This window comes from Heliangelus exortis, chromosome Z, assembly GCF_036169615.1.
Source record: "Heliangelus exortis chromosome Z, bHelExo1.hap1, whole genome shotgun sequence".
Taxonomy (NCBI): Eukaryota; Metazoa; Chordata; class Aves; order Apodiformes; family Trochilidae; genus Heliangelus; species Heliangelus exortis.
Genome location: NC_092454.1, coordinates 56,650,920 through 56,674,946, shown reverse-complemented (window position 1 = coordinate 56,674,946; position 24,027 = coordinate 56,650,920). Strand labels below are relative to the sequence as shown.

Below are 24,027 nucleotides of genomic sequence, written 5' to 3'. Positions count from 1 at the left end.
AGCAGGTTTCTGTTGCATAGCAGAACACAAGACATTCTCTTGCCAAGGCTCTAAGCAAAGGTTGCATGTCATGTATTTTTAGGTTTTTAGCAAATGGAGAGAAATCCCATATGCATCACACTCAGTATAAATTTAAGAGATCGTAAGGGTCAAGCTTTCTTCATCCATGGCCAGCATCCTGGGAGAAGATTCCACCCGTTCCTCTGCCTTTCATCCCGACCCATGCCCTCCTGAATCCCTGTCTTTCTGCACCCAGCTCCCGTCTGCTGCTGGCTCCAGGAGCCCAGCCTGGGACTTTTCCGGGGCTGCCCTGCAGCCTCGGTAGTGATGTGTTTTTTGGCGGAAGGACCGTGTATATAATTAATCGGTTTTCTTTTTATCACTACTGTTTCATCAAGGCTGTGTGGTTTCCAGTCCGTCAGACTCCGCCCCTGCCGCCCTATTGTTTCTCCTTTCCCTTTCTTGGGAGGGAGAGGGGATAATGGAGAGCAGGTGTAATTTATTTAACTTTCGGACCGACGTGCAACCGATGCAGAGCCCGACTGGGGACCCTTTCCGCAGGTGTTAAGCTGACCAAATAGAGTTTCGCCTCACACATACTTCTGCTGCTTGCCTGGCAGGAAAAAAAACAACAACCAACAACTTAAACCCAAAACACACCATGTTTTTGACCCAAAAGCTGGTAACTTGAGCAGTCCCACCTTTCCCTTCGAACCAGACCTGGGCCCGGGATGCCCAGAGGAGTTTCCGCCTCCCCCAAGCCGAGTGCGCAGCTCCCGCCCCTCTGTGACTGACAAGGGCTTCGGCCAATCAGCGCCCGGGCAGCCGGCGGAACACGTGCGCTTGTTGACGCGTTGCCGCGGCAACCGAGGGGCCGGGGCGAGCGGGGCCTCTGCCGGGGCTCTCACCTGCGGGACCCCGCGGGGCTCCGGGAGGGCGGGGGAATCCCAGCTGGAAACGTAAAGCAGGGAAGGGAGAAAACCTACATGTCATGCGGGACGGGGCGGGAATGTGTTCCGGGTGTGTTGGACTCACTGCTGTTCAGTTCTTTTCTTCCCTGAAGGGCGAACTGAACGTCAGAGAAGATCAGACCTTGTGAAAATTAGAAAATTTTAAGCCACTCTTAGGAACCAAGGTAATGTTTAGAAGGACGTTAGGAATGTGGTGCCTTGCCTGGTCCTTTGAGCACTGAATTGAATATGACTGTGGAAATTTGGGAGGGGGCAGGATGATGGAGGAATGATGGGGTGAGGAGGCTCTATGGTTTTTCTTCAGTCCTGAAGTCCAAGAAGCAATCCTGCCTAGCCAATGGGCACAACCAGTTGGGATCCTCCAAGCTCAGATCCCAGGTTTTCTGTTTTTCACCTGATTTCTTTGTGAAACTCAGGTGATGGCACTGGTAACACAGCTGGCCTCGCTTCATCCTGAAGCACCAGGCAGCCACGTTCCTGCAGAGTTCGTAGGCTTGGGTATAAATAAGTAAGAAGGTCAATGAGAAAGACTTGAGTGACTTTCCTCTCTCAGCCCAGATAATTGGTAATAAATGGGTGTGCAATAGTTCTTACTGCAAGGTAATGCATTTTTTCTCTGGAATTAATTTCTGTGGGGCTTTCCTCAGCAAAAACTGTGTGTGAGTTAACAGCATTTACCAGGTCAGATGTTCTGATTTCCTAATTGCCCTCTCACTTTTCTTGGCAAGTGGATGGGATTCATTTATGAGTGTCTTCTTAAGGGAAGGAGAATAAAATTGGAATAATTGTGGGCAGCCATTTGGATATTGCAGCTAGAAATGTTAGTCTAGAAGTATAAGTGATTATGCTACCTGATACATAATTACTGGTTATCCTGTATTCCAGGAATTACCTCTTTCAATTCTACTCCTGGGATGTTTGTGGTGCTTAGCACTGATGTAGAGGTTTAGTATAAAAGTCGGATTTTTTATTTTTGGCTTGGAAAGCACAAGTAACACAGAAAAGTTAGCTGGCATTTCCAAGAGGTTTATCTTAAAGCTCACATTGAACAAAAGTTCTTGCTATGATACTCTCACATCTGATTGATCAAGTTACCAAGTAATACCATTGATTTCATTACAGGGTTTTTTTTTTAATTTTACTCTTCATCTACTTAAGTGAGGACATCGTTCCACAATAGGATGCACTGGTTTCTAACCAGGTGAAATTACAGTCACAAAGTAAAGAGCTCAGACATACAGGGGTTTTTGCATGTCACTTCATGGAAGTGCATTATCTGAGGCCATTTCAGACTTTTATTCCAAACATTTCTATTGATTCATATAATGTAATAGTGTTCTGTTAACTAAATAATTATAAAACAGGCAGCAGGACAAGATAAATAGACAGACAGATAGATTTGAAGCTGTATCTATATATCTAAATTGAGAAAAAGACCACCATTAAATGTGGCAAATTACAGAATCACCAGGGCCTAGTGGTACTAGGTAAAATTTGATGTGGTTTATCAGGCATGTCCTCTCACACCAGTTAAAAATTACTGCTGATCTAATCTGGAGGAGAAGAACAATGATGAAGAAGAATTGATTTTAAGATTTGTTATCTACATGATCCTTAAAAATTGTTGCTCTCCTACAAGTAGCCATCATCAGCCTTGTGCTAGAATATGTTCAAGTCTCGTGATGGATGTAATAAGTTGTTTGATAGCCTTCCCATTCTGCTGTTTTCTGTAACAGAGATTTAGTAAGTGTCCATTTTCTTTTTGTGCCACTACATCATGCTTTTTCTGCAAAGGATTAGCATGTGCTTCATTGTTTATAGAAGATACAACCAGGAGTATTTAATAACTTCTTGTTGAGATTACCACTATTTCACAAAAGAAATGGGATGTCTAGAGTTCTGTTGGTCTAGCTGTTTTCTATTTCAGATTACTTCATATGCTTGTCTAGATTCCCTCTGTCAATTCTGCTACTTTGGTTTTCCAGTCATCATTTAGTTTTCATATTACTTAATACCTGCTGAATCTTACTGAGCATAGGAATTGCTATGATAATCAGATCATCTAGCTGAATATCCTGTTTATAGCAAAAGTACTGGAAAACATACTTATGGAGTAATGTGTGACTGGGAACTCTTTTTCACTATTGAAAAATTAAGCTTGATTTACATCTGGAAAGATGAGAACATGTACCCCTTCTGATTATTTTATCCTGAATGATGTAACTGTTTGTGTAGGTTATCCAGAAAAGTGTCTTTCCTTTGCTGAATCACTCTTCACTTCTAGTGAAAAGCTCTCAGCACATGTACATTGTAATCTTTCTTCTGATTTCCACTGACTTATGTCAGTTTGCACAAGCTGACGTTCCTGACTTCTATTTTTATATTAAGAGATTCAACCAATTATACATTTATCCAACCACCTATTTTGTTCCCCCCTAAAGGTTCAGCCTACTTGCTTTAGATTATTGCACAAATTACTACTTACCATCAAAATCACTGGGAATCATTCAGATTCTGCACACATCAGTGCCAGAAATGGAAACGTTGAACAAAAACACCTGAGCTCAGTTCAAGCTGTGTGAACTTACTTCAATAGATGTCTTCTTGCTCTCCTAATCCTGTGCTCTGGGCAAATAATCAGTGCGTTATCTGATGTATATCTGATAAGCCCTCTGTGATTTGTGTATCACTAAATATCACACATCTACTGAAGTAACTGATGATTAAGAATGTGATGTGTATTATCATAAGTGTCACCCAATTCATCATGTCAGCATATCTATGCTCAGTTTAGCACAAGGATAAGCATAGAGGCAAGGTAACATTATTAATTTAAAATATGAGATGAGGATGTGAAATAATTATGTGTAAAATTAAGGTAATCTTCATCCTGCTAAGTTGTAATTTGTCATCAAGTAAAATATGGAAAGCAAGAACCTTGGTTGTAGGGCATAAATGATACCTGAAAGAGAATGGCATTACTAGAGGAGGTCTAGAATTTTTAATTTTTAAATTCTGGACAAGTTTACTTTTTCAGCTAAAAACTTTAATTTTTTCCATGTGTTTGAACTACTAACAGTTGTAATTCCTCAGTGTGGCCTGGAAGCTAGGAGGGCCAACCATGTCCTGGAATGCATCAAGCACAGTATTGCCAGCCAGTGAAGGGAGGGGACTGTCCCACTGTGCTCTGCACTGGTACAGCCTCACCTTAAGTACTGTGTGCAGTTTTGGGCACTGCAGTATAGAAAAGACATCAAGCTGTTGGAGAGCACACAAAAGAGAGTCACGAAGATGGTGAAGGGTCTGAAAGGAATGACATATGAGGAGTGGCTGAGGTCACTTGGATTATTCAGTTTGGAGCAAATGAAGCTGAGGGGTGACCTCAGTGCAGTCTGTGGCTTCCTCACAAGGGGAAGAGATGGGACTGGAACTGATTTCTTTACTTCTGTGACCTGTGACAGCACTTGGGGTTATGGCAGAAAGCTGAATCAGGGGAGGTTTAGGTTAGGTATCAGGAAAAGGTTTTTCACCCACAGGGCTCTTGAGCAATGGAACAGGCTCCCCAGGGAAGTGGTCGCAGCACCAAACCTGACTCAGTTCAAGAGGATGATGTTGTCAGGCACATGGTGTGATCCTGGGGGGGCCCTACACAGGGACAGGAATTGCACTTGATGATCCTGATGGGTCCCTTCCAACCTCAGCATATTCTATAGAACCACAAAATCATAATTCTTCCTTCTCTTTGGGCAGCAGTGGACATAGTAACATGAGTCACTAGAACAAGTCTCCGCCTCTCTCTGACAGGATTGTCATAAATATAATTAAAATAAAGTACTTAAATAAAAGAAAATTATTTATTGCGTAATTATATGTAGGATGTCCTCAAATGCCAAGTATGCTATAGCTGCTATGGCTGTGTCAATGAATTTTGGATTGACCCATAAAATTTTAGGTAGAAAGTGAATCAAAGGAAGATGCTGGTACTATATAAAGTCAGAATAAAATTACAAAATTTGGCTGTGATTGTCTCATTGCCACAAACAGCTTAAATAGCTTTTTATTAGGATCATACAGAAACCTCAGGGCTATGTATTTTTCTTCTCTTATATTCTAATGAACCTTTGTGCATACACGTGCACACAAACAATACCGATTTCACTCTTATTTTTGAGTCTTTCACTCTTATTCTTGATAAATCTTCGATGAAAGTTTTAGTTCTGTTGCACCAACACTTCAAATAGTGGGAAAAATGTGTAGTTAGAAAGTTCCTGGAGATTTCTAGCCTGTTTGTATATATCAGAAAACAGTGTTTTTTAGCCTGGTGTATTTTGTTTTGAGTATTCTTCCCTTGTCCTTAGCTGGCTGAATCCATGTTTAATGAAGTCATAACCATCAGCTTCTGGATGGCAGTAAGTATGGGGGAGATGGTACTGCTGTACGTGCAGCTCTGATGGAACAAGCTTCATACTTGGATGGTTTTGAGTGTGCATTACTCATAAGACATTAAAGCCAGGCTGCTGTGATGTTAGGTTTTACAGACTTACAAGGTCTTGAAGCTGCCAGAAGTGGATGTACATGCCAACATTTGTATGTTCAGAGCTTGCAAATCATTTCTTGGGATAGGAGGATGCATAAAAGTAGGGGTTTTGCTCAGGTATGGCAAGATGAATCATATTGACATAGAAAACTATGGATTTCCTACATATCAGTGATCTTAATTTGTTTGATCAAATAATATATAACCCTATTCACATGACTGAAGGAAAATAGTAGTCTCTAGGACTAATGAAAAGAGACTCCTCTAGCCAGGAGCTGTGGAGAAAATGAAATGCTGAACTGGAAAAATCTGAGTGTTTTAATGTGTGGTTAATTTGCTAAAAATATTGTTGGAAACATAAGAATGTTTTTTTCCTTTTATCTTTTCAGTTAAAAACAGATCCAACCTAATATAGTACAAATTATCCAATATTTTTGTCCAACTTATGTTTGAGTACTTTGTCTTAACAGATTTCTGAAGTGATTTACAACTGAGCAGTAAAAAACAACATTTAACACAAGAGAAAACACAGCTTAAAATGTTGGTTTATTTTAATTTGCTTTCCCTTAAAAAATAATGGGAGGCCTCACAGATAACCTTTTATTTGGAAAGAGCCTGAAGTAAGGCTTTTTGGCACACAACACAGGACATCAGTTTGGTCCTTTCTGACACCTCTTTTATATGTAAATATAATGAAAACCCAGTAAAAGGGAGAAAAAAAAAAAGAAATGGCTTATCTTGATATTAAGGATCTGGATCAGCTTTAGAAATTCTTGTTATCAGACTGATTTGGTGTTGGTGCACAAGAAAATCTAGATTAATTTCCACACCTTTCCGACTTGCTCGGTTATGCTCAGCAGATCACTTCAACTCTCTCTTTCTGTATCTGTTGTCCTCTTAGACTGAGTTATTCTCCTTTGTCTTTTTACACAGTACAGCCTAGAACAAGAAACCAGGATCTCTGGGTATCACTGTGGTGCAAAAATTTGTTGATTGTTGCGTATTATTTATAGCTCTTTCAGAAATTTGTAATCACTGTAACAGTAAAGGTAGGTAGTACAGTTGAAATAACTTTTCCTGTAGACAACTTGTGAATTTAGTCCCATGAATCACCTTTATTAAGTGACTAACATAACAAGCAGAAAGCTTATGACTTCAAGCACTGAGTGATGAACAGGCAGAACAAGTGCACAACATTAGGTGTAGCACCGGAGGCAAACAACAGCAAATCTTCTAGTGAAAAGGGGGTTTGCATAAACAAGGCTTACATAGCCAGGAACTCTTGAATCTGAGATACTGGATTAAGCAGTATGTTTTAGCAGCCTAAAATTAGTTCATTCTTTTTTTGACACAGACATCCTGATCTGTAGCTGGGCTTCCATCAGGCTGTTGTATTTAGGTGCCACCACTTTGAAGCCATATGTTTGCCTCTTTGTTTAGTGTATCCTTGTGACGTGTCACAGGCTTCCTCAGGCAGAGCAACCCATGCAAACATTCTCATAACTCTGTTATGTGAGTCCTGATTTTGTAAGCAGTTTGCAATTATAGGTGATCTCTCCAAAGAGCCTCTTGGATGTGAGCTACTACCACCTCAAGCAAGCACTTCATCTAAGTCCTTTGCCTAGCTTTATCACTTTCTTTTTTTCAAAATAGTAAAGGAATCAGCTGTTCCCACTATTTACTTTGCTAGTTTATGACCCTCCCTCCTAAATCCAAACATGAAAATTGGCTTCACCTTTAGAAAGACTCATGCCACTCCAAGGAGTATTTCTTTGAGATGTCTTGGCTTGAAAGATCTGTGACCTTTGTTTTAGTTCCTGGTGCGAGGATTTATCTTGTTCCTTTCTGTGCTGGCATATGGGAACAGTGGCAGTAAACTAGCTATATAATTTAAATGGAGTTTGCAGTCTGATATAAGCTGCACATAGAGATGCTGTTGTATCGGTCAGCATTCAAAAACTGTACACAGATTCCCCAGATTGTTGCCACTGTTCCTGTATTTTGTACATTGAATGAACATTGTTGTGTACAAGCAGCAGGAGGCTTCATGCACTGTGTTCTTCCACAAGGTAAACTGCTTTTTTTTTTTTTTCATCTGGGAGGACTCCATGTGGAATTCTATCTAAGTCAAAAGCAGTACAGTTCAGGATTCATTGAAAACAGCCAATTTAGTCCCTGAGCTAGCATAAGTATGTTTTGTTCAGTCAAGGAATCCAGGCTTATAAAATAACCTTATAATGGGTTTTGAGGAATTGTTTACATGAGAGAATCAAGAGAGATGAAAAACAGAGAGGGTCACTCTTCAGGGACGGCTGCATACAGGAAATAGAAAACGTATGTGTCAACTTTGCTTCCAAGTTCCAACACTGACATGAAAGAAGACATAAAGAAGGCCATTTCAGGAAAGAAATTTCCACTTGCCTGTGTAGGTTGAATAACACATGGCAGCTCAGAGAAGGCCACATTAATGAAGCCTGGATAATAATGCTATTGTTGCAATTCTGGTTAGGAAAATCTTTAAAACAGTTTGCAAGAGTTCCAGTTTCCTAATCAGGACACGAAGATAAGAGATGTGCTATGCCATTTGCACTCTTGTAATTCTGTTCTGTTTTGGGTAAAGGGAAGCTCTTAGCCTGATGCTGAACTAGCCATAGTATTTCAATTGCTTTTAATTAAATTATACTCACCCATTAGTTGCAAGCACCCAAAGTGGCTGCAGCTCCTGAGATTGTTTTTTAAGCATCATACTCACTGGAAAAGGAGAGGAAAGATTTCCTACAGCTATATGCAGTGATCAACCATACTTTCTCACTTTATTAAGTAATATATTGTAAAATTTTTATAAGACAAAAGGAAGTTTTATGTTTTGAAAAGAAATGCTAAATCCCATTCCTGAATTATTTTCACATCTTTACCACTGAGCTTGAGAAAAGATTTGAACTCCTCATATGCCTTTTCATTTCACACTGAATTTATAGGAAGTTTCCAAATAATAACGTCAGCTTGGCAGGAATAAATGTAGACCAAATGGTGTAATCCCCACAAGAAAGCATAATTCTCTCATGAAGTATTTACAATAGCAGGCTTGGAAATCCAACAATAGGTTATATTGTTGATGTGTTGTTTATAGCATCTTTTATTGAATGATTCATTCTTAATTGTAACAGATTTAGTCACCTAACTTTCTTTGTGTGGCATGCACACAAAGTTTGATGTGCACTGTTGCTTTAAGAATCCTCTCAGGTAGCAGAAGAGCAGTGTTGTTCTGACATAAATCAAGTAATAGGACATAAATAGGACCTTGCAAAGTTCAGAAGTTCCCTGAAATGTAGCTGAACTTTCTGATGCTCCCTTCCTGTGACCCTTCAATAACCCTTATCTCCCCTGCCTTCATGACCCTTTAATGTTTCCCTGGCTCTCCGTTCCCCTCATCCTCCTAAAGAGCTTGGCTACTTCCCAACTGGGATTCATCCAGCGGGCCACCCTCCTTGGAAACTCTCCCAGTCTTTGAAATAGCCTTGAAGTAGCCTAAATGCTAGTTTGCAGATTTAAATTTCACATACGGTTGAACTGTTCATCTAACAATCACATGCACAATCTGGTCACAACTGGCTAACTTGGAGTGTCAAGTTGTGGTACAAAGTGATCAGCCTTCTACAGTGTTGAGATCACAAAATTAGGCCTTCTAAAAGGAAAACAATGGAAAGGCTGTGGGGATTTTTTTTTTTTTTTTTTTTTTTTATGAATCCTTTTTGTAATACGTCTACACAATTAGCAAAGTTGAACGTTGCTAGTGAGGGCAAAAATTATTGCTTCAAAATGGGATAGCACATGTTGAAGTCAGGAAACTACACAAGAATTATTAATTGCTACTGTCCAAATTGCTTTGTCTGTAGTATGCTTTTCTACTGGATGTTTCACAATTATACATTGGGTAGGAGTCAGACAAAAAAAGTTGCTGTTTTTTTTTTTTTAACATCTGAAACAAAAAAATCCAGTGCTACAGTTTTGTATATTCTTTAGCTTACATTATACACTTACCGGATAGCTTCAGACTAAGATCGTGGTACAGCTTATACTTAACTATGTTTTTCCACAGCCTGCAGTTATCTAATAGAGTTTCAGAGGTGGTGGTGATTTTGAGTGCTAAGTATAATATCCTTCAAGAATTTTATTTTTAACAGCTAACTCCAACAACCTTGTTCACAGAAAATTGTTCCAATACAAATCACAGATTGGCTCTGATGGTCTTCACCTCTTCCAATCTGCATGCAAACAAATCTGAGTTTCATGGGAGATTTTCTAAAATGAGAGTGTCACAAATGTCCATGGAATATGCAACTTTTTTAATATTTAAGCAAACAGTATGAATGCAGCAATCTAAACATCTGTGGTAAGATGACTAATCATGTGATTACTTGTGACTAATCATGGTGACAAATTGTTTTTTTCACTATTGCCCATGTCCCTTAGATATCCCCTAGAACATCTATGAGAAACTAGAATCAGCTCAGTTCTTCTCAGTAGCAAAAGCAAAATTTATGTTTCTCATCTCAAGGGTAAGGACAAAACTGTAAATTCAGCCCCTGGGCTTAGAGGTGAGAATGGTAAGGGTGAAATGGCTATTGAGTAGCAGCAAAGTCCCCTGTGTTGACATGACATAAGAGCAACTCAGAGCAGATCCAGGTTGGCTGGTGGCAGCAGAGAAAATGACCTACACTGCATCAGCAAGATCTCTGGGTAGGTAAGGTTGGGAGTTAGGAACCCCCTAAAAGTTCAGAGGGGTTGAGAAAAAATTTGGAGTATTTGGTAAGGACAAGGTGACTTGCCTCAAGTCAAAGGAAGAGCTGCCAACCCCGTAACAATGGCCGTCATGCCTTGGTGGCAAAATAAGTGACAACCATCACTTTCTTCTATTATAAAATAGACAGTGATGACCTTGCTGTCCTTGGTTGTTGCCTGTCTATGTAACCTCTTGCTTGCTTGTGACTACAGTTAGCCTGATAATTAGTTACCTTGTATCCATGCAATAAAACAATAGCCTCTACCATAACAAGCTTACAGTCTCAATTGTATTTTCTGGTCTTTGGAGGACCAGCAGAAAAGATTGCCTCTGTGAAAAATTGACTTTTGTCTTTGTGAAAAATGGACATTTAAGTGGTACAACACAGTTGTCTATATTCAGACACAGACTGCAATATGTTTAGCACTCTCTTCTTGAGACTTAAAAAACACAGTGCCCTTAGCTTGTTGTATGGCATGTACTTCAGCCCCCAAAGCATCTCTGTAGTCCATATTGATAAACTTGCTCCATTTTGTTAATATCTCTTTACTAGGAGAATTAAGACTTGTCTGTGAATTTGAGATAACACCTCACAAGTGCTGAGTAAAGGGGCCTAGTATTTCCTCCATCCTACAAACTGGGAACGTTTTTCTTACTAATTATGCTTTTGGAGACTGAACACTGGCATTGGGCATTTCACTTGAGACAGGGAAATTATGTTTAACTTAATGGTTAGACTTAAGGCTGTGTCAGAAATATCAACTCTGTCAATTACAAAAAATAAAGCATATTTGTTATTTCAGCAGCTTCAGTTTATGCACACCCATCTTCTTTCATGTCCTTCATGACTTCATACCCTCTAAGACTAGAATTTTAGATTTATGTTATTCATGTTCATCATTACATAACATGTAAGGGGTGTTACTTCTCTGCTACTTAAAAATACAACAAAGTGGTAAGGTAAACTGATTTTAGTGATGAATCACTGGTCAGTAACCGTAACAAGAAACATTGTTTTATTAATATGTACTCATTTAATATTTTTCAGGATCTGTCAAACCAAAAGGTGAAACAAAACCACACAGAAGCCCTCTATCCCTACTGAAATGGCCATTAAGTTCAGTTTTCCAGCTTTAAAGTCCCTAGTACTTTCAAGCCAATGAAACCAAATAAAGGAGATGGAGCATCATGCTGATTAGCAGACTTCCACAAGCCCTTTACGTGCAGGAGAGAAAGAAGTTTCTTGACATCTTGTACCATTCATGGAAACAAATATCAACAAAAAGAATGTGAACAAAACCTCTAACAAGCTGCCAGCTGCTGGAGAGACCCCTGCTAGTGTCTCTAGCATTTTCCCTTTAGAGCAGGTTTCATCATCTGATGTGTCAGATCTTCCCAGAATTTTGCCCAGAGTAGTAGATCAAGAAGCTGGATCCCAGACAAAGGCGACCAGGCACTGCAATAATATCAAAGCGGTCAGATTCTTCAAATATGTCTGAGACACCACTGAATCGGCCTGTCATCCCACCAAAAAGACCTGGCTTCAGGGTATGCTATATCTGTGGCAGAGAGTTTGGGTCACAGTCTATTTCAATACATGAACCCCAGTGCCTAGAGAAGTGGCATATTGAAAACAATAAGCTACCGAAGCATCTCAGAAGAGTGGAGCCCAGAAAACCTGAGGTCCTGGGTGGTGGTTCCTGCACGCTTGCAGATGAAAATGAGGCAGCCTACCAGAGTGCTCAAGCCCAGCTCCTGCCCTGTGAAAACTGTGGACGAACCTTCCTTCCTGACCGACTCGTTGTGCACCAAAGGAGTTGCAAAGGAGGTAGCAGCAAGGGGGGGCAGTCAAGCTTTGCCCCCCGTACCTCTGGGAAAGGCCCAAGCTCTGGATCTGGCTCAGCGAGCAATGATCCATTGAAGACCATGGAAGGGAAGGGCGGAGCTGCACCAGCCACATTAAACAAGGTAAATGGTTAAGCATATGGTCTTTGGAAGAGTGTGGGTGGCGTTTTATCCTAGACACTCTATTAGAGACCGTGTTACCATCACTTTCCTTCTGAAGGATCTTTTGGCTCCATGCAGAGATGTTTCTCTGCTGAATAGTAGCAAAAGGGAGGGGAATACTGACTGCATATGGGATACTGCTTATGCCTATTTCTTGATTTTCCTATTGAAAGGGAGTAGTTGGCTTCTCATACTCTGTGGTACTGTGAGAGTTATGTCACCAAAAGTGACCCATTGTGTGCTATAGTTCTCCAGGAGCTGCTATTGGGTAGTTTAGGGAAGCTTTGAATGTTCTATGTTTCAGAAGGTACTAGGTGTTTTTATTTAGTTAAAATGAAAGACAATATTTCATTATTCTGTAAGCAATCCAGTGCTCTTCAATTTTTACCATTACTCTTACCCTTTGCATGGAACACAAATTTACTGAGGACTGCATGGTCAAAGGCATCAGCTCAGAGTATAACAACAGTGAAATAAATAAGACTGCACATTTATTTCCACTGAACTTGACTCAAAATCCAAGAATAAAGAAGCTGATTCACATTATCCAAAAGTTAAGCAGAGTTTTGGAAAATGACATATTTTTTTCTGCATTTGTTTCTGCACAAGCTGTCTTTTGGCCAGGAGTTTTGTAAAAAGATAGATGTCTAAATTTAGGTCCACTGTCTACAATAATGTTTTTTTAATGGGAGTTGGACTCCTGATTGCCTACACTACTTTTGAAAATGGGATTTATCTTTCCCAGTCACCAAAGGAATGCAGTGATATGCAGAGCATTTCTAAAACAGTTGTAAAAGTTGAAGCAGGCTGTATTTCAGTTTTCCAGCTGCTGAATAAACTGAGATAACAGCATTAACCCTATGAATATGAGAATAAAGACAATGTGAGTAATTTTTTTATTGGGCTATTTGAGACCACAGAGATAGGTATTGGCAAATTAGGTCCACTCCTCAGGTCTTTAATCAGCAATTTCAAATAAACCACAAACAGTTGAAGGTGCTGCACAGGTGCATCTCTAGCTGTAGGAAAGGAGATGTCCTTGTTGTGTTGCTCTGGAGAACTGGCACTGCTCTATAGGTGACTGTTCAATTAAAGGCATGGATATGAAGCAGAGATTTTTGTCTGTCACACATGAAGCTATATGCTTAAAAAAATAATGGGGGAGGGGGTAGAATGACCACAGTGTGACAATGCCATAAAAAATTTTTGGAGTGTGGTTTGGCATTGAGAATAATAATGTTGCCGTCTTGCACAACATATCTGGTCCCTGTGTGGATTCAGTCACATCTGCTTACTTGTTGAACAACAACATTATTACCACTTTTTCCTTCTGTGAGCTCTGTGGAGCCAGAATGAAATGTGTTTGAATCTATTCTTTCTTCTGTGAGAACAACAGGTTTCCTCATTTACTTCCAAGCAGTTACAGTTCATCAGTTGCAGCAGAACAAATAAGGCTTTACAGCTTGCAGTTTGTAATTGACTCTGAAGGACTTCTTTATTAACAATGGTTTTTAGGAAGGGATGATAGATTTTCCCTCTCTGAGGTTCTTTATTTTATTATTTTTAGATCTACGCTTTTGTAAAGAGAAGGTACACATTAAAGGCTGAGGTAATACAGATGGAAAGACTGAAATAAATATCCACTGAAGGATGTTGAAAAGAGCTAAGTTCACAGAAGAACTGCAGGTCTGCTATGGACACAGGCCAGATCTGGTCTCCTATACAGTCTCAATATTTTTCCAGCATATTTTTAAAATTTTGCTCACTTTACCAACTACTCAGATGCTTGTTAATTCTGTTAAAAATAACTGGTAGCAAAGTGAAATGGCATTCAGTTGGGATCCTGGCAGAAGGGCACTTTAAGGATCATAGAATCATAGAAATATTTGGGTTGGAAGCAACCTGAAAGACCATCTAGTTCCATTCCCCCCTGCCTTGTTGTGGGGAAGGTCTAACCTTCCACTTAGACCCAAAGTGCTCAAAGCCCCATCCAACCTGATCTTGAACATTTGAAGAGAGGCAGCGTCCACAGCTTCCCAGAGCACCTTGTGTCTTACCACCTTCATGGGAGAGAATTTCACCCTAATATCTAATCTCAGTGTACCCCCTCCGGTTTGAAAACAGCCCTTGTCCCATCACTACATGGCCTTGTTAAAGTCTGTCCCCAGCTTTCCTGTCAGCCCCCTTCAGGTACTGAAACTTTGCTGTAAGGTCTTCTCCAAGCCTTCTGTTCTCCAGGCTGAACAACCCTAACTCTCTCAGCCTTTCTTCATAACAGAGTTGTTCCAGCTCTCCTCTGGACTCACTCTGGACTCTGGACTCTGGACTTCCCATGTTGGGAGCTTCAGAACTGGACACAGTATTCCAGGTGGATTCTCACAAGTACAGAGCAGAGGGGGAGAATCACCTCACTTGACCTGCTGGTCATAATTCTTTTCTGTGCAGCCCAATATGTGATTGGCTTTCTGCGCTACAAGCACACATTGCTGGCTCACATTGAGCTTTATAGCAAGCAACACCCAAGCTTGGTGTTGTCACCAAGCTTGCTGAAGGTGCATTCAATACCGTAGTCCATGTCTCTGACAAAGATGTTAAACAGCATCAGTCCTATTAGTGACCCCTGAGGAGCAACACTTGTCACTAATCTCCACTTGGGCACCAGTTTGTTGACCAGAACTCTTGAATGCAACCACATGGATAATTTCTTATCCACCAAGTGGTCTGTCTGTCAAGTATACATCTCTCCAATGCTGTCCAACAGTGTTGAATGCTTTGCACAAGTCCAGGTAGATGACAGCAGTTTCTCTTCCCTTGTAGCCCAGTGCTGTAGCCCCTTCATAGAAGGCCAGCAAGGTTTTCAGGCATGATTGGCCTTTAATGAAGCCATATTGGCTGTCATCAATCATCTCCATATTTTCCACGTAGTTTAGCATAATTTCCGGGTGAATCTGCTTCATAATCTTGACTGGCACAGAGGTGAGACTGGCCTATGGTTTGCTAGGTCTTCCTTTGTCCAGTTTTAAAAATGGGGGTTATGTTTCCCCTTTTCCACTCAGTGGGAACTTCACCACGCTCTCAAGTGCAGGATCAACTGTACTGGTATCATTACTGATATCACTGACTTTAGAGCTGGAGACTCAGCAGCTTCGATAAGTCATCTCTTTCTCTAACTGTCCTCACTCTCAGAATTCATGAACACATCTGAGTTAACCATGTCTGGCTGTGTAAAGCAAACAACAGCCTATGTTTAAGAGACTCTCAAGGATCTCATGAACTCTGGAATGTTTTTGGATTCTTCTGTGATATGTCAGACAGTGGAAGTGATGTCTGGGACTACTGAAACTCAGACTTGGACTAGAGCAGAGTGTGGTTTTGATTATTTCATAGGCCAGAATGTCTGCTACATGTAACTGAGTACTAATGACTTGCTGTGAGTATATGTGTTCCTTTTTTTTTGGCAATAGATGGCTTCTATCCTAAAATCCTATCAGACATGTCACTAGTATCTGGTGCTGCCATCTGCTGTTTTCTTATCGAGTTAATTATGTAAAAATAGGATTCTGGCAATCTACCTTTGCTATATTGCAATGCATATTAACATAGTATGTCTTGAAAACCTGTTTAGCAGCAAAATGTTGATGTTGTATCTTGCTCTAGCATAAAGTCATCTGGTACATCGAAAAAAAACTTCAGATGCTGTGTAATTCTGATGAAGATGGAAAATCAGTGATAAACTTTGCTTGCCTCATTTGCAGCAGTTTTGAAGACTTTCTTAGGAGAAAGCTGACAAATCTATTTGCAAGTATAAAAAATTAGATGAGAATTGACAGTGAATGGATGGCTGGAATGAAACACATTGAGTATTGTCATGGAGAATGAATGAGCTTCCTACATTTCGGCTTTTACACAAATGCCATGTTCATTATACTGATACATTTATTTTAAAAATAGCCCATCAGGAGTAAAAAGGAATATTCTAGAGCTTTCACATGAGTGAAATATTTCAATACCTGCAGTACTGGGCAGAATTACCTTCCTATTCAAGTAAATTTCATATAAGGACATATGACCACTGCTAATGTTAGTCTGCTGCTTTGTTGGGGCAGTTGCTGAAGTCAGTCCAGAAGGATGTGAAATGCACCTTTGTTTGATCATGACAACCATGTCACAGCTTGTCCATGTCCTTTCTGCAGAACGCCTCTTACTTTTCAGAGAAGAATGTGTGGTAAGGTACCTTTCTACAACACAATAATGTTGCCAAGTGTTTGTACCAAACTTTTCCTGATCTTCTGTTCTTTGGTCAGTTCAAGCCTATCATGAGAGCTGTGGCCACGTAGATAATCAAACAAACAAGAAAGGTAGAGGCGTGTGCAGTCCTGCATGTTAAATATTTGTGGAGGGGAGTTTAGGAGTCAGTCTTACTGAGTGTACTTAGAAAGAAATTAAAAGCTTTGTGCAGGATGGGAGGATTTGACCTCATGTAACACCATAACAGCAGCCTGGAGCTAGCCTCAAGTAATGTCAAGTCTATTGAAAATACATACTTGCATAGCCCTCTGAACTAAATGACTTCATTCATGGTCATGCAGACATACTTAGCAGTTTTGGAGAAAATAGAAAACAGTGAGACACCAGAGGAAAGCCTAACTGCACTGCTAGGTATTTGTAGGTATTTTTATAACACATACCCTCAGGAACAGACCTGCCCTACAACTCTTTTTAAAACTGAAAAACAAAGCAGTGAGCAGACAGCCTAGCCACTGGCCTGTGAGTAGTTTGGGTTGGAAAATTGTGGTGATTCCAAAAATAGTTTAGTTTCAAACTGCAGTCCTCCAGATGTGACATTTGGGATAGGCACACTCTGAAGAGAAATAGAAATGAAGGATAAACATCATCAGCTGTAGAAAGCCCAAACAAAGCTTATCATACCTCAGATTCCATAGTTAAACAACAAAAGAGCTGTTACCACCAATTGTAAGGATACTCTCCTTCAGGCTTTATTTTCCAGTTTTTTAACATGTGCTTCCAGAAAAGGACCTGTGTACGTAATTTGATGTGCAGTGATTGTACAAACCCACTACATTTCTGGAGAAAACAATTCCACCCTTAGAAAGATCCATTTCCTTTTAATTAATGCTGGCTAGCCTCTGCTATTTTTTCTGTGCATTTTTAAATTTTAAAATTTAAATTTTAAATTAAATCTTACAAAACAAGATATTTCTATTTGAATATATTTCGTAAACATTGTTTCACCAAACAGGATTTAGTTTTGAATTAATCCCAATTGATAACTTTGGAAAACATAGAATCATAGAATCATAGAATTGGCTGGGTTGGAAGGGACCTCAGAGATCATCAAGTCCAACCCTTGATCCACTATCACTGCATAATCCTCTCTTTAGCTGCAAGCCTAGTTCTGCTCAGTCACAACCAAAAATTCACCTGCAAACTCTATGTCAGGATCTGAAAGGACCACAGTACTGCTGATTTAAGCTTTATGTTTTAGGGTTTTTTTATTTAGCAAAAAGACCATCTTACCGCTGTGGAAATGTATCCACATTGGACTGGAGGGAGATCACCGAATTTTGTCTCAGAGGTCTCTGGCAGATACTCAATAGTAGGACATCACAGCTACTTTGGAATAAGTGTTGATTGAAGCAGTCAAAGGTAAAAACCAAAAGAAACAATCTCCACTCAGGAAGGAAATATTTCTAAGATAAAAAAACTATAGTTTTAGCAATGATATTTCCATGCATCTTTTAAATTTATTGGGAATATCTGATTTTTAAGTGACTTTTCACCTGTCTTATATCAATGAAGATATACATTTGCTTTTATTACACTGCCCTATATAATGGAAATGACTGTGACAGTGCAGGCTAAGTAACTGTGATTTCCATTTCTTTTTCTAGGATTTCTTTTTCCCATTCTAGTAGTATGTTAAGAGCCCCTACAAGCTGAATGTAAATCAGATTGCTCTTCCCTAATTTTCAGCCAACAAATAAGCTGTTATACTGAATGTCACAAACTTGTCTAAAGAAAACTTGGGAAGAAAATATGTTCCTAGTGTTTTTACACCTAGCTTTTTTTTTTTTTTTTAAGAAAATCATTTCTGAAATACTACAAGCATACCCATAACAAGCATGCATCCTGAAATGAGTCCTTTAGCTTCAAGAATTTATACTGTATCATAATCTAAAGATTCCAAGGCCTACAAAGGTACACACACTTCATTTGGAAGATGCTGTATCTGGACCAGTCTTATCTCCAAACAGGACAAGATCTAGCTCAAGAGCTATAGTATGGAAGTATGCAAAAGCTGATAATGAAAATTAGAGGGCACTCTTAAATCGGCTGTTGCTGTATTCAGTTATGAACAAGAAAAAACATTATATATAAAATATCCTGTTATCAAAGATAGCTAAGGAATTTCCATTTGACAGTTAAGAAGATGAAAATGTCCTTGGGAAGACTGTCTTTGGATAAGTTATATTTCAGTTCACTATGAAAATTTTCCAGATTAAGTCCAACATTTCCCAGCAATAATACTTTGTTGAGTATTATTTCTTCGTGTAATTGAGTTTGCATGTGTGATACAGGAAAGAAAGCTTATGCAGTTTGTTCTCTAATGACATTTTCAGACTATAGCACAAATGTGAGAAGAGCTGCCCAGAATTTCTTGAATATGCTGATGGGCTGACAGACATAGTCATAAATACTGGAACAGGTTATGCTTTGTCTTACACAGCAGCAAAGACAAAAATTAAATCCCTGCCTCCCTTGTTTGAGTGAGAAAGTCTTCCCATGTTTGGTCTGGCATGGCTGTCCCTCTGCTTTAGGAGGGCAGTTAATAGCTGCTCTTTTACTGGTATTTTGCAGTCAGGAGCACAGAAAGTGCTGGCATTTGTGAGATCCATCAGAATCCCTCCAAGTGCTGTCTCTGCAGTATGTTTTTACACTACTTCTGAAGCAGGGCTGGTACTGACACCATGCCTAGCCCAGGATGTGCCTAAGGATACAGTCAAGTTCATAATCTGCAATACCACAGTAATTATATATTTTTCAAGCTTTGAATATACATTTGTGGAGTTTGGGGTTAACGTTTTCTTTTTTGGTTTTTTTTTATTTCCTTTGAGCTGTTTTTCTCTGTGGACAAAAGCAGATCTGCAGTGCAGAAACACTGACTTGCTCTCGCTGTAGTCACTGGCAAAGTTCACACTGACCCTATGGGATAAGCAAGCAACACTTCCTTTTTTTTTTTTTTTTTTTTTTTTTCCCCCCCCTATCCTGAAATATCCTAGATCAGTTTTAATCATTCAAGACCAAGAATTCTACTAGCAACTGACCTGTGGCAGAAGTAATGTAAGGTTAGGGACAATCTTGAGCCAGCTCTTCTCACTGTCGAGCTTAACAGAAATGCTAAGGCTGGACACCACATTTTGACTGTGTTCTGCCTTGAGGTGGGATCTTTCTCCTACTGCACTAGATATCAGCATTTCAGCTGAGAAAACTTCTTTTCCTGCTTTCCATGTTGTTTCTGTTTGGTTGATAAAAAAAGGGCTTCAACATTTAAGGTGGACACTGCTGCAGCAACTCCACTGCTGCAGAGTTGTTTCTCCCTCTGAAGACTCAGCATTTCCACAAACTTGATGGTAAGAAAATGAAAGAGCTACATAGATAAGTGTTAATTAGGTAACACACATGAATTTTCAGCACAGTGTCTGCAGAAGGACCCTACCTGTTTTAGGTGGCCAGTTAATAAGCCATTATCTCTTACAGATTCGAAGACTGAATCCAGACAAAATGGCAGAAATAGTTATGTTGATTTCATAGATAGGAATGAGTTTCTTGATCTACATGATTGTTTTCATCCAAAGGTGTTCTAATTCAAAATTAATGTTGAAGACAATGTTTATTCATCTTCACAATTGTTATTTGCAGGCACAAGGGATAAGACGGCCACCAACAGTGATTTGTTACATATGTGGCCGTGAGTATGGAACAAAATCTATTGCAATACATGAGCCACAATGCCTTAAAAAATGGCACCAGGAGAATGACACGCTACCCAAGCACCTGAGAAGACCAGAGCCTAAAAAGCCTGATATCAGTCCTGTACAAGGTAAGCCACAGAATAAGTGAGGAGATGGGAGGGAGAATCTGCAAGGAAGAAAAAAAAATTAATTGAACAGCAGCTTAGTGGTTTGCAAGTACTTCTTCCTCCATCTTAATTAGAAGAGAAGGTAGCCATCATGGGGTGTTTTAAGCTTTCTGTTAAATGTCCTATTCTCCTTTTGTGCTGCATCTTAAAAGTAAGAATTGTTCTTACCCTGTGGGACATGGCTCCTGGATTAGTTCTCTTTATGTGTCCATATGTTCTGAATCAAAGCATACAAAAATCAGTAATCTGCTGCTTCACAGCTACATCAGTACCTTTTGACTATTTTCAATATTGTAGAAAGGCATATTTTGAAATGAGAAAAAGCACCTAAGAATGAGGTGCCAACCTGAAACATACAGTCATTAAAATAAAATGTGTGTGTATTGTGATTTCTCTTTATTGAGATGTCTGGATAGCAAATTCTTCAAATTGATGAGAATTTGTGATCCCCACAACCTGAGAGAGCTGGACTCCCACGTGTATCCCAGGAGTGGATGCTCACTGTAGGACCAAAAGGAAACTTTATCTATTCTTTGTCTGGAAGCTGCTTCCAGGACTTCCCCATTCCCACATAAGTTATTTCACCATTTCAGCTGGATGCTTTCCCTGGCCCTGCCAGCTGATCTAAGCTACTTTGGTCTCAGTGTGGACCAGTTACTCACAGGCTGTAAATTCGCCCCCATTTTTTATAATATTCCCCACAATTTCCCACAGCTTCCCCTAATGTCTGGAAAAGTAGACAAATTCTCCTATAACTCACTGTGAGAGTCATAAACTAGATCAGTTTACAGCAGTATAAAAAAATACATCCTCAGAAGACACACACAGAAGAAAGCAGGATCACCAAAACCACTAACTAGATGTTAAAAATAACAATCGCCGTTCAAATAATATCAAATCCGAACCTGATTAATAAATGGCAAGCAGTAGACTTGAATCAGTGGTAAAAGAGCTTCCAAAGACATATTCATTGTATCTGCTTTTTTTGTTGTTAAGCTTTTTTTAATTATGGCATTTTGTGTGGTTTAAAAAAATTGAGAAAATGAGAATTCCCGCTGAAAGAGAAGGATGCAAAAGAACAAATCAGGTTATTTTGAAATGCAGTATTCCTGTTTTGAGGGAGTGCAAGGAGAAAGACAGCCTGTCTTTGAGAGAACAATCCAGTAGAAAGCTCTCAGATACGAATCAGAAAACTGTCTCATTTATGCAGTGAGTCACACCAGGTGCTGTGCATCCCCTGGGAAGTGAAGTGTGCCCACACTTCCCAAAGGACAATCGCTTGCTTCCAGCATCTGTCTCTAAATGCCTGCTGGTGCAAGTATGAAAAGTTCTGTAGCTTGAGCTAAAATTGTTCCCCCTGCAGTTGCCTCACACTCCTGGCCTTGACAAAACAATCTCAGTGTTGTTCTTTTTCCATAAGACTTACTCTCAATCATCTGGTTAATGCTGTAACTGACCTTGAGACCACATACATGTACTGCATGTCTCACAGTTTCTCAACTTAGGGAGGAGGGGTTATCCCTGTTGTTGAATGGAGCAGGCAATGTTCAAAAAAAGCTCAGAAATATTAACTTCTTACATAAAACTTTTTATAACTTACATAAATCTTTTTCTGAAAACTCAACTGTCATGGGAAGACAACCGCTGCCCTGATTACACAGTGTTTTGTTTGTGGAATGCCTAACACATGCCTGCAAGGAGAAAGTCATCCCTCTGTCTCTTTTTTTTTGTTGTTGTTGTTTTTTTATATTCAATAAACTTTCCAAAGTACAGAAAACACACATTCATTTCCTGCAAGCAAAGGGGATATTTGTCTCAGCCAAGAAAAGAAACACAACTTGGTTGCTCTTCTAACAAAATGAACATTAGGAACAGGCATATTAAGAGATCTAAGGCTTATTGTGGTTATGTGAACCATTGGATATGAATCATATTAAAACTGTATGGGCCTTTAATGAAGAGCTCTATCATGTGCCAGTGACAGAAACCATGCAATATTTTTAAATGCATGAATCTTTTTCTTTTAAAAAATGGTTTGCTGCTAACAGTTCACAGACAAAAGCAGTTTTCATAGTTATTTTCTGTGTTGTCATACCTTTTGAGAAGGGTGAAGCAAATACATATTCAAATCAAGCCAGACATTTTTTTCTGCATGCACTTCATATGAAGACTTACAAGACCTAAATCCAGGTATTAAGCAACCTACCTGGCTTCTTTGTAAATCTGTTTGCAACAACACTATGTAAAAGTCCATTTCAAGATGAAAGTAAACAAGACTTTTTTAATACTCAAATAAAATCTTGAAAATATATCTGATGTGAGCATTTTTAAGAATGCTCCTGAGCTTTCAGAGCAGCCACTCTTCCTGCAGTGGAAAATAACTCAGGGTAAGGCTGGTTAAGCATTTAGATGACAATAGATGCATCAATACATTGACCTCACTGGAAGTTGTGACTTAAGAGAACTGCAGATTTTGTTTGTAAGGTTTTAGGCTTACCTAAGCTCTACTCCACTTACTGGCAAACCTTCCACAGACTTCAAGATGAAGAAAATTTGGCCTCTTGTCCAGAGTAGTACAAAGAGTATATTCTCAAGTATGATAAGCTCGTACCCACTGCCATGGTCAGATAACACATGCTCATTAAACAGAACTTGAAGTAAAGCCAGAAAGTAAAATTTGCTGATAATAGTATGTATGCAAAGATGTTAATAATTAGCTGAGAATGCATATCATAACGCACAGCATGATGTTTTCTCTGTAGTCTCGTACAATACAAAATGATTCAGTTTGAAGTTAATTTAATTCAGCCCCTGGGACAAAAAGCAGAGTCTTTTTTAATATATTTTTTACTCTTTTACTTCTTTCTTCTCTTTCTTTTTCATTTGCAAAAGCAATATGGTTTGGTTAAACTGAAAGGCTCAGTCAACAGGTATTTCCTGAAAATATTTTCCATGAAGACTTGAATGTGGGTCTCCAGAATGAAAGCTGATACTTTCTTTTTTTAATTTTCCAGCCAAAGGTTTCTATGATCTTGATGCTTTAAATGAAGCTGCCTGGACCAGCGCCCAGAACCAGCTAGTTCCATGTGATATTTGTGGGCGTACTTTTCTTCCAGACAGACTGATCGTCCACCAGCGGTCCTGTAAACCAAAACCTGCAAAATGAAGTGGATGTAACACACATGAATACATGTGCATGCATGCATGCTTGCATGTATGAATACACACACATGCACCCATACCTGTCAGCCAAACGATGAGAGAAATGAAATCCAGCTGGAGAGCCATTGGTACCAAACCTGCACTCTGTCATCAGATTACATGATCCAAAAGCCTCTGGAGTAAAATCAGCAGTTGCTACCATAATGTCAGGTCTAATATGTTGATTTTTCATCCCAGCAGTAGCAAAAATGCCTCCTCTTTTCTATAAGTGTCACCTTGAAACCACAAAACCACAGTCTGAGAGGGGTGGCATATAAGTACTTGAACATATCATTGACTATCATCTTCATTCTTCTGATCCTGTGCTTAGTTGGGTGAAGGAGAACCCAAGGGAAGATTCTTCCCG

General features: G+C 39.5%; 1 protein-coding gene across 4 annotated transcripts; it reads left to right on the top strand.

The window, feature by feature from the left end:
- Positions 1–891: 891 nt before the first annotated feature.
- ZNF475 (zinc finger protein 475) lies at positions 892–23,819 on the top strand. 4 transcript variants are annotated; one of them, XM_071730864.1, is made up of 6 exons: positions 892–1,135; positions 5,330–5,380; positions 9,718–9,901; positions 11,340–12,259; positions 20,240–20,420; positions 23,474–23,819. In XM_071730864.1, exons 4-6 carry the CDS (start codon positions 11,783–11,785, stop codon positions 23,623–23,625), a joined length of 810 nt encoding a protein of 269 aa, XP_071586965.1. In that variant the 5' UTR covers positions 892–1,135; positions 5,330–5,380; positions 9,718–9,901; positions 11,340–11,782; the 3' UTR covers positions 23,626–23,819. The 4 variants fall into 4 exon arrangements, with proteins under 4 accessions (XP_071586965.1, XP_071586967.1, XP_071586966.1 ...); XM_071730866.1 differs by lacking the exon at positions 5,330–5,380; XM_071730865.1 differs by lacking the exon at positions 9,718–9,901.
- The last annotated feature ends 208 nt before the right edge of the window (positions 23,820–24,027 follow it).

Excerpts from the sequence above, each read along its gene's own strand:
- ZNF475 (XM_071730863.1), top strand. The coding sequence starts at position 11,783 with ATGTCTGAGACACCACTGAATCGGCCTGTCATCCCACCAAAAAGACCT. Across the intron at positions 12,260-20,239 it reads CACCAGCCACATTAAACAAG|GCACAAGGGATAAGACGGCC; the intron begins GTAAATGGTTAA and ends TGTTATTTGCAG. Across the intron at positions 20,421-23,473 it reads TGATATCAGTCCTGTACAAG|CCAAAGGTTTCTATGATCTT; the intron begins GTAAGCCACAGA and ends TTAATTTTCCAG.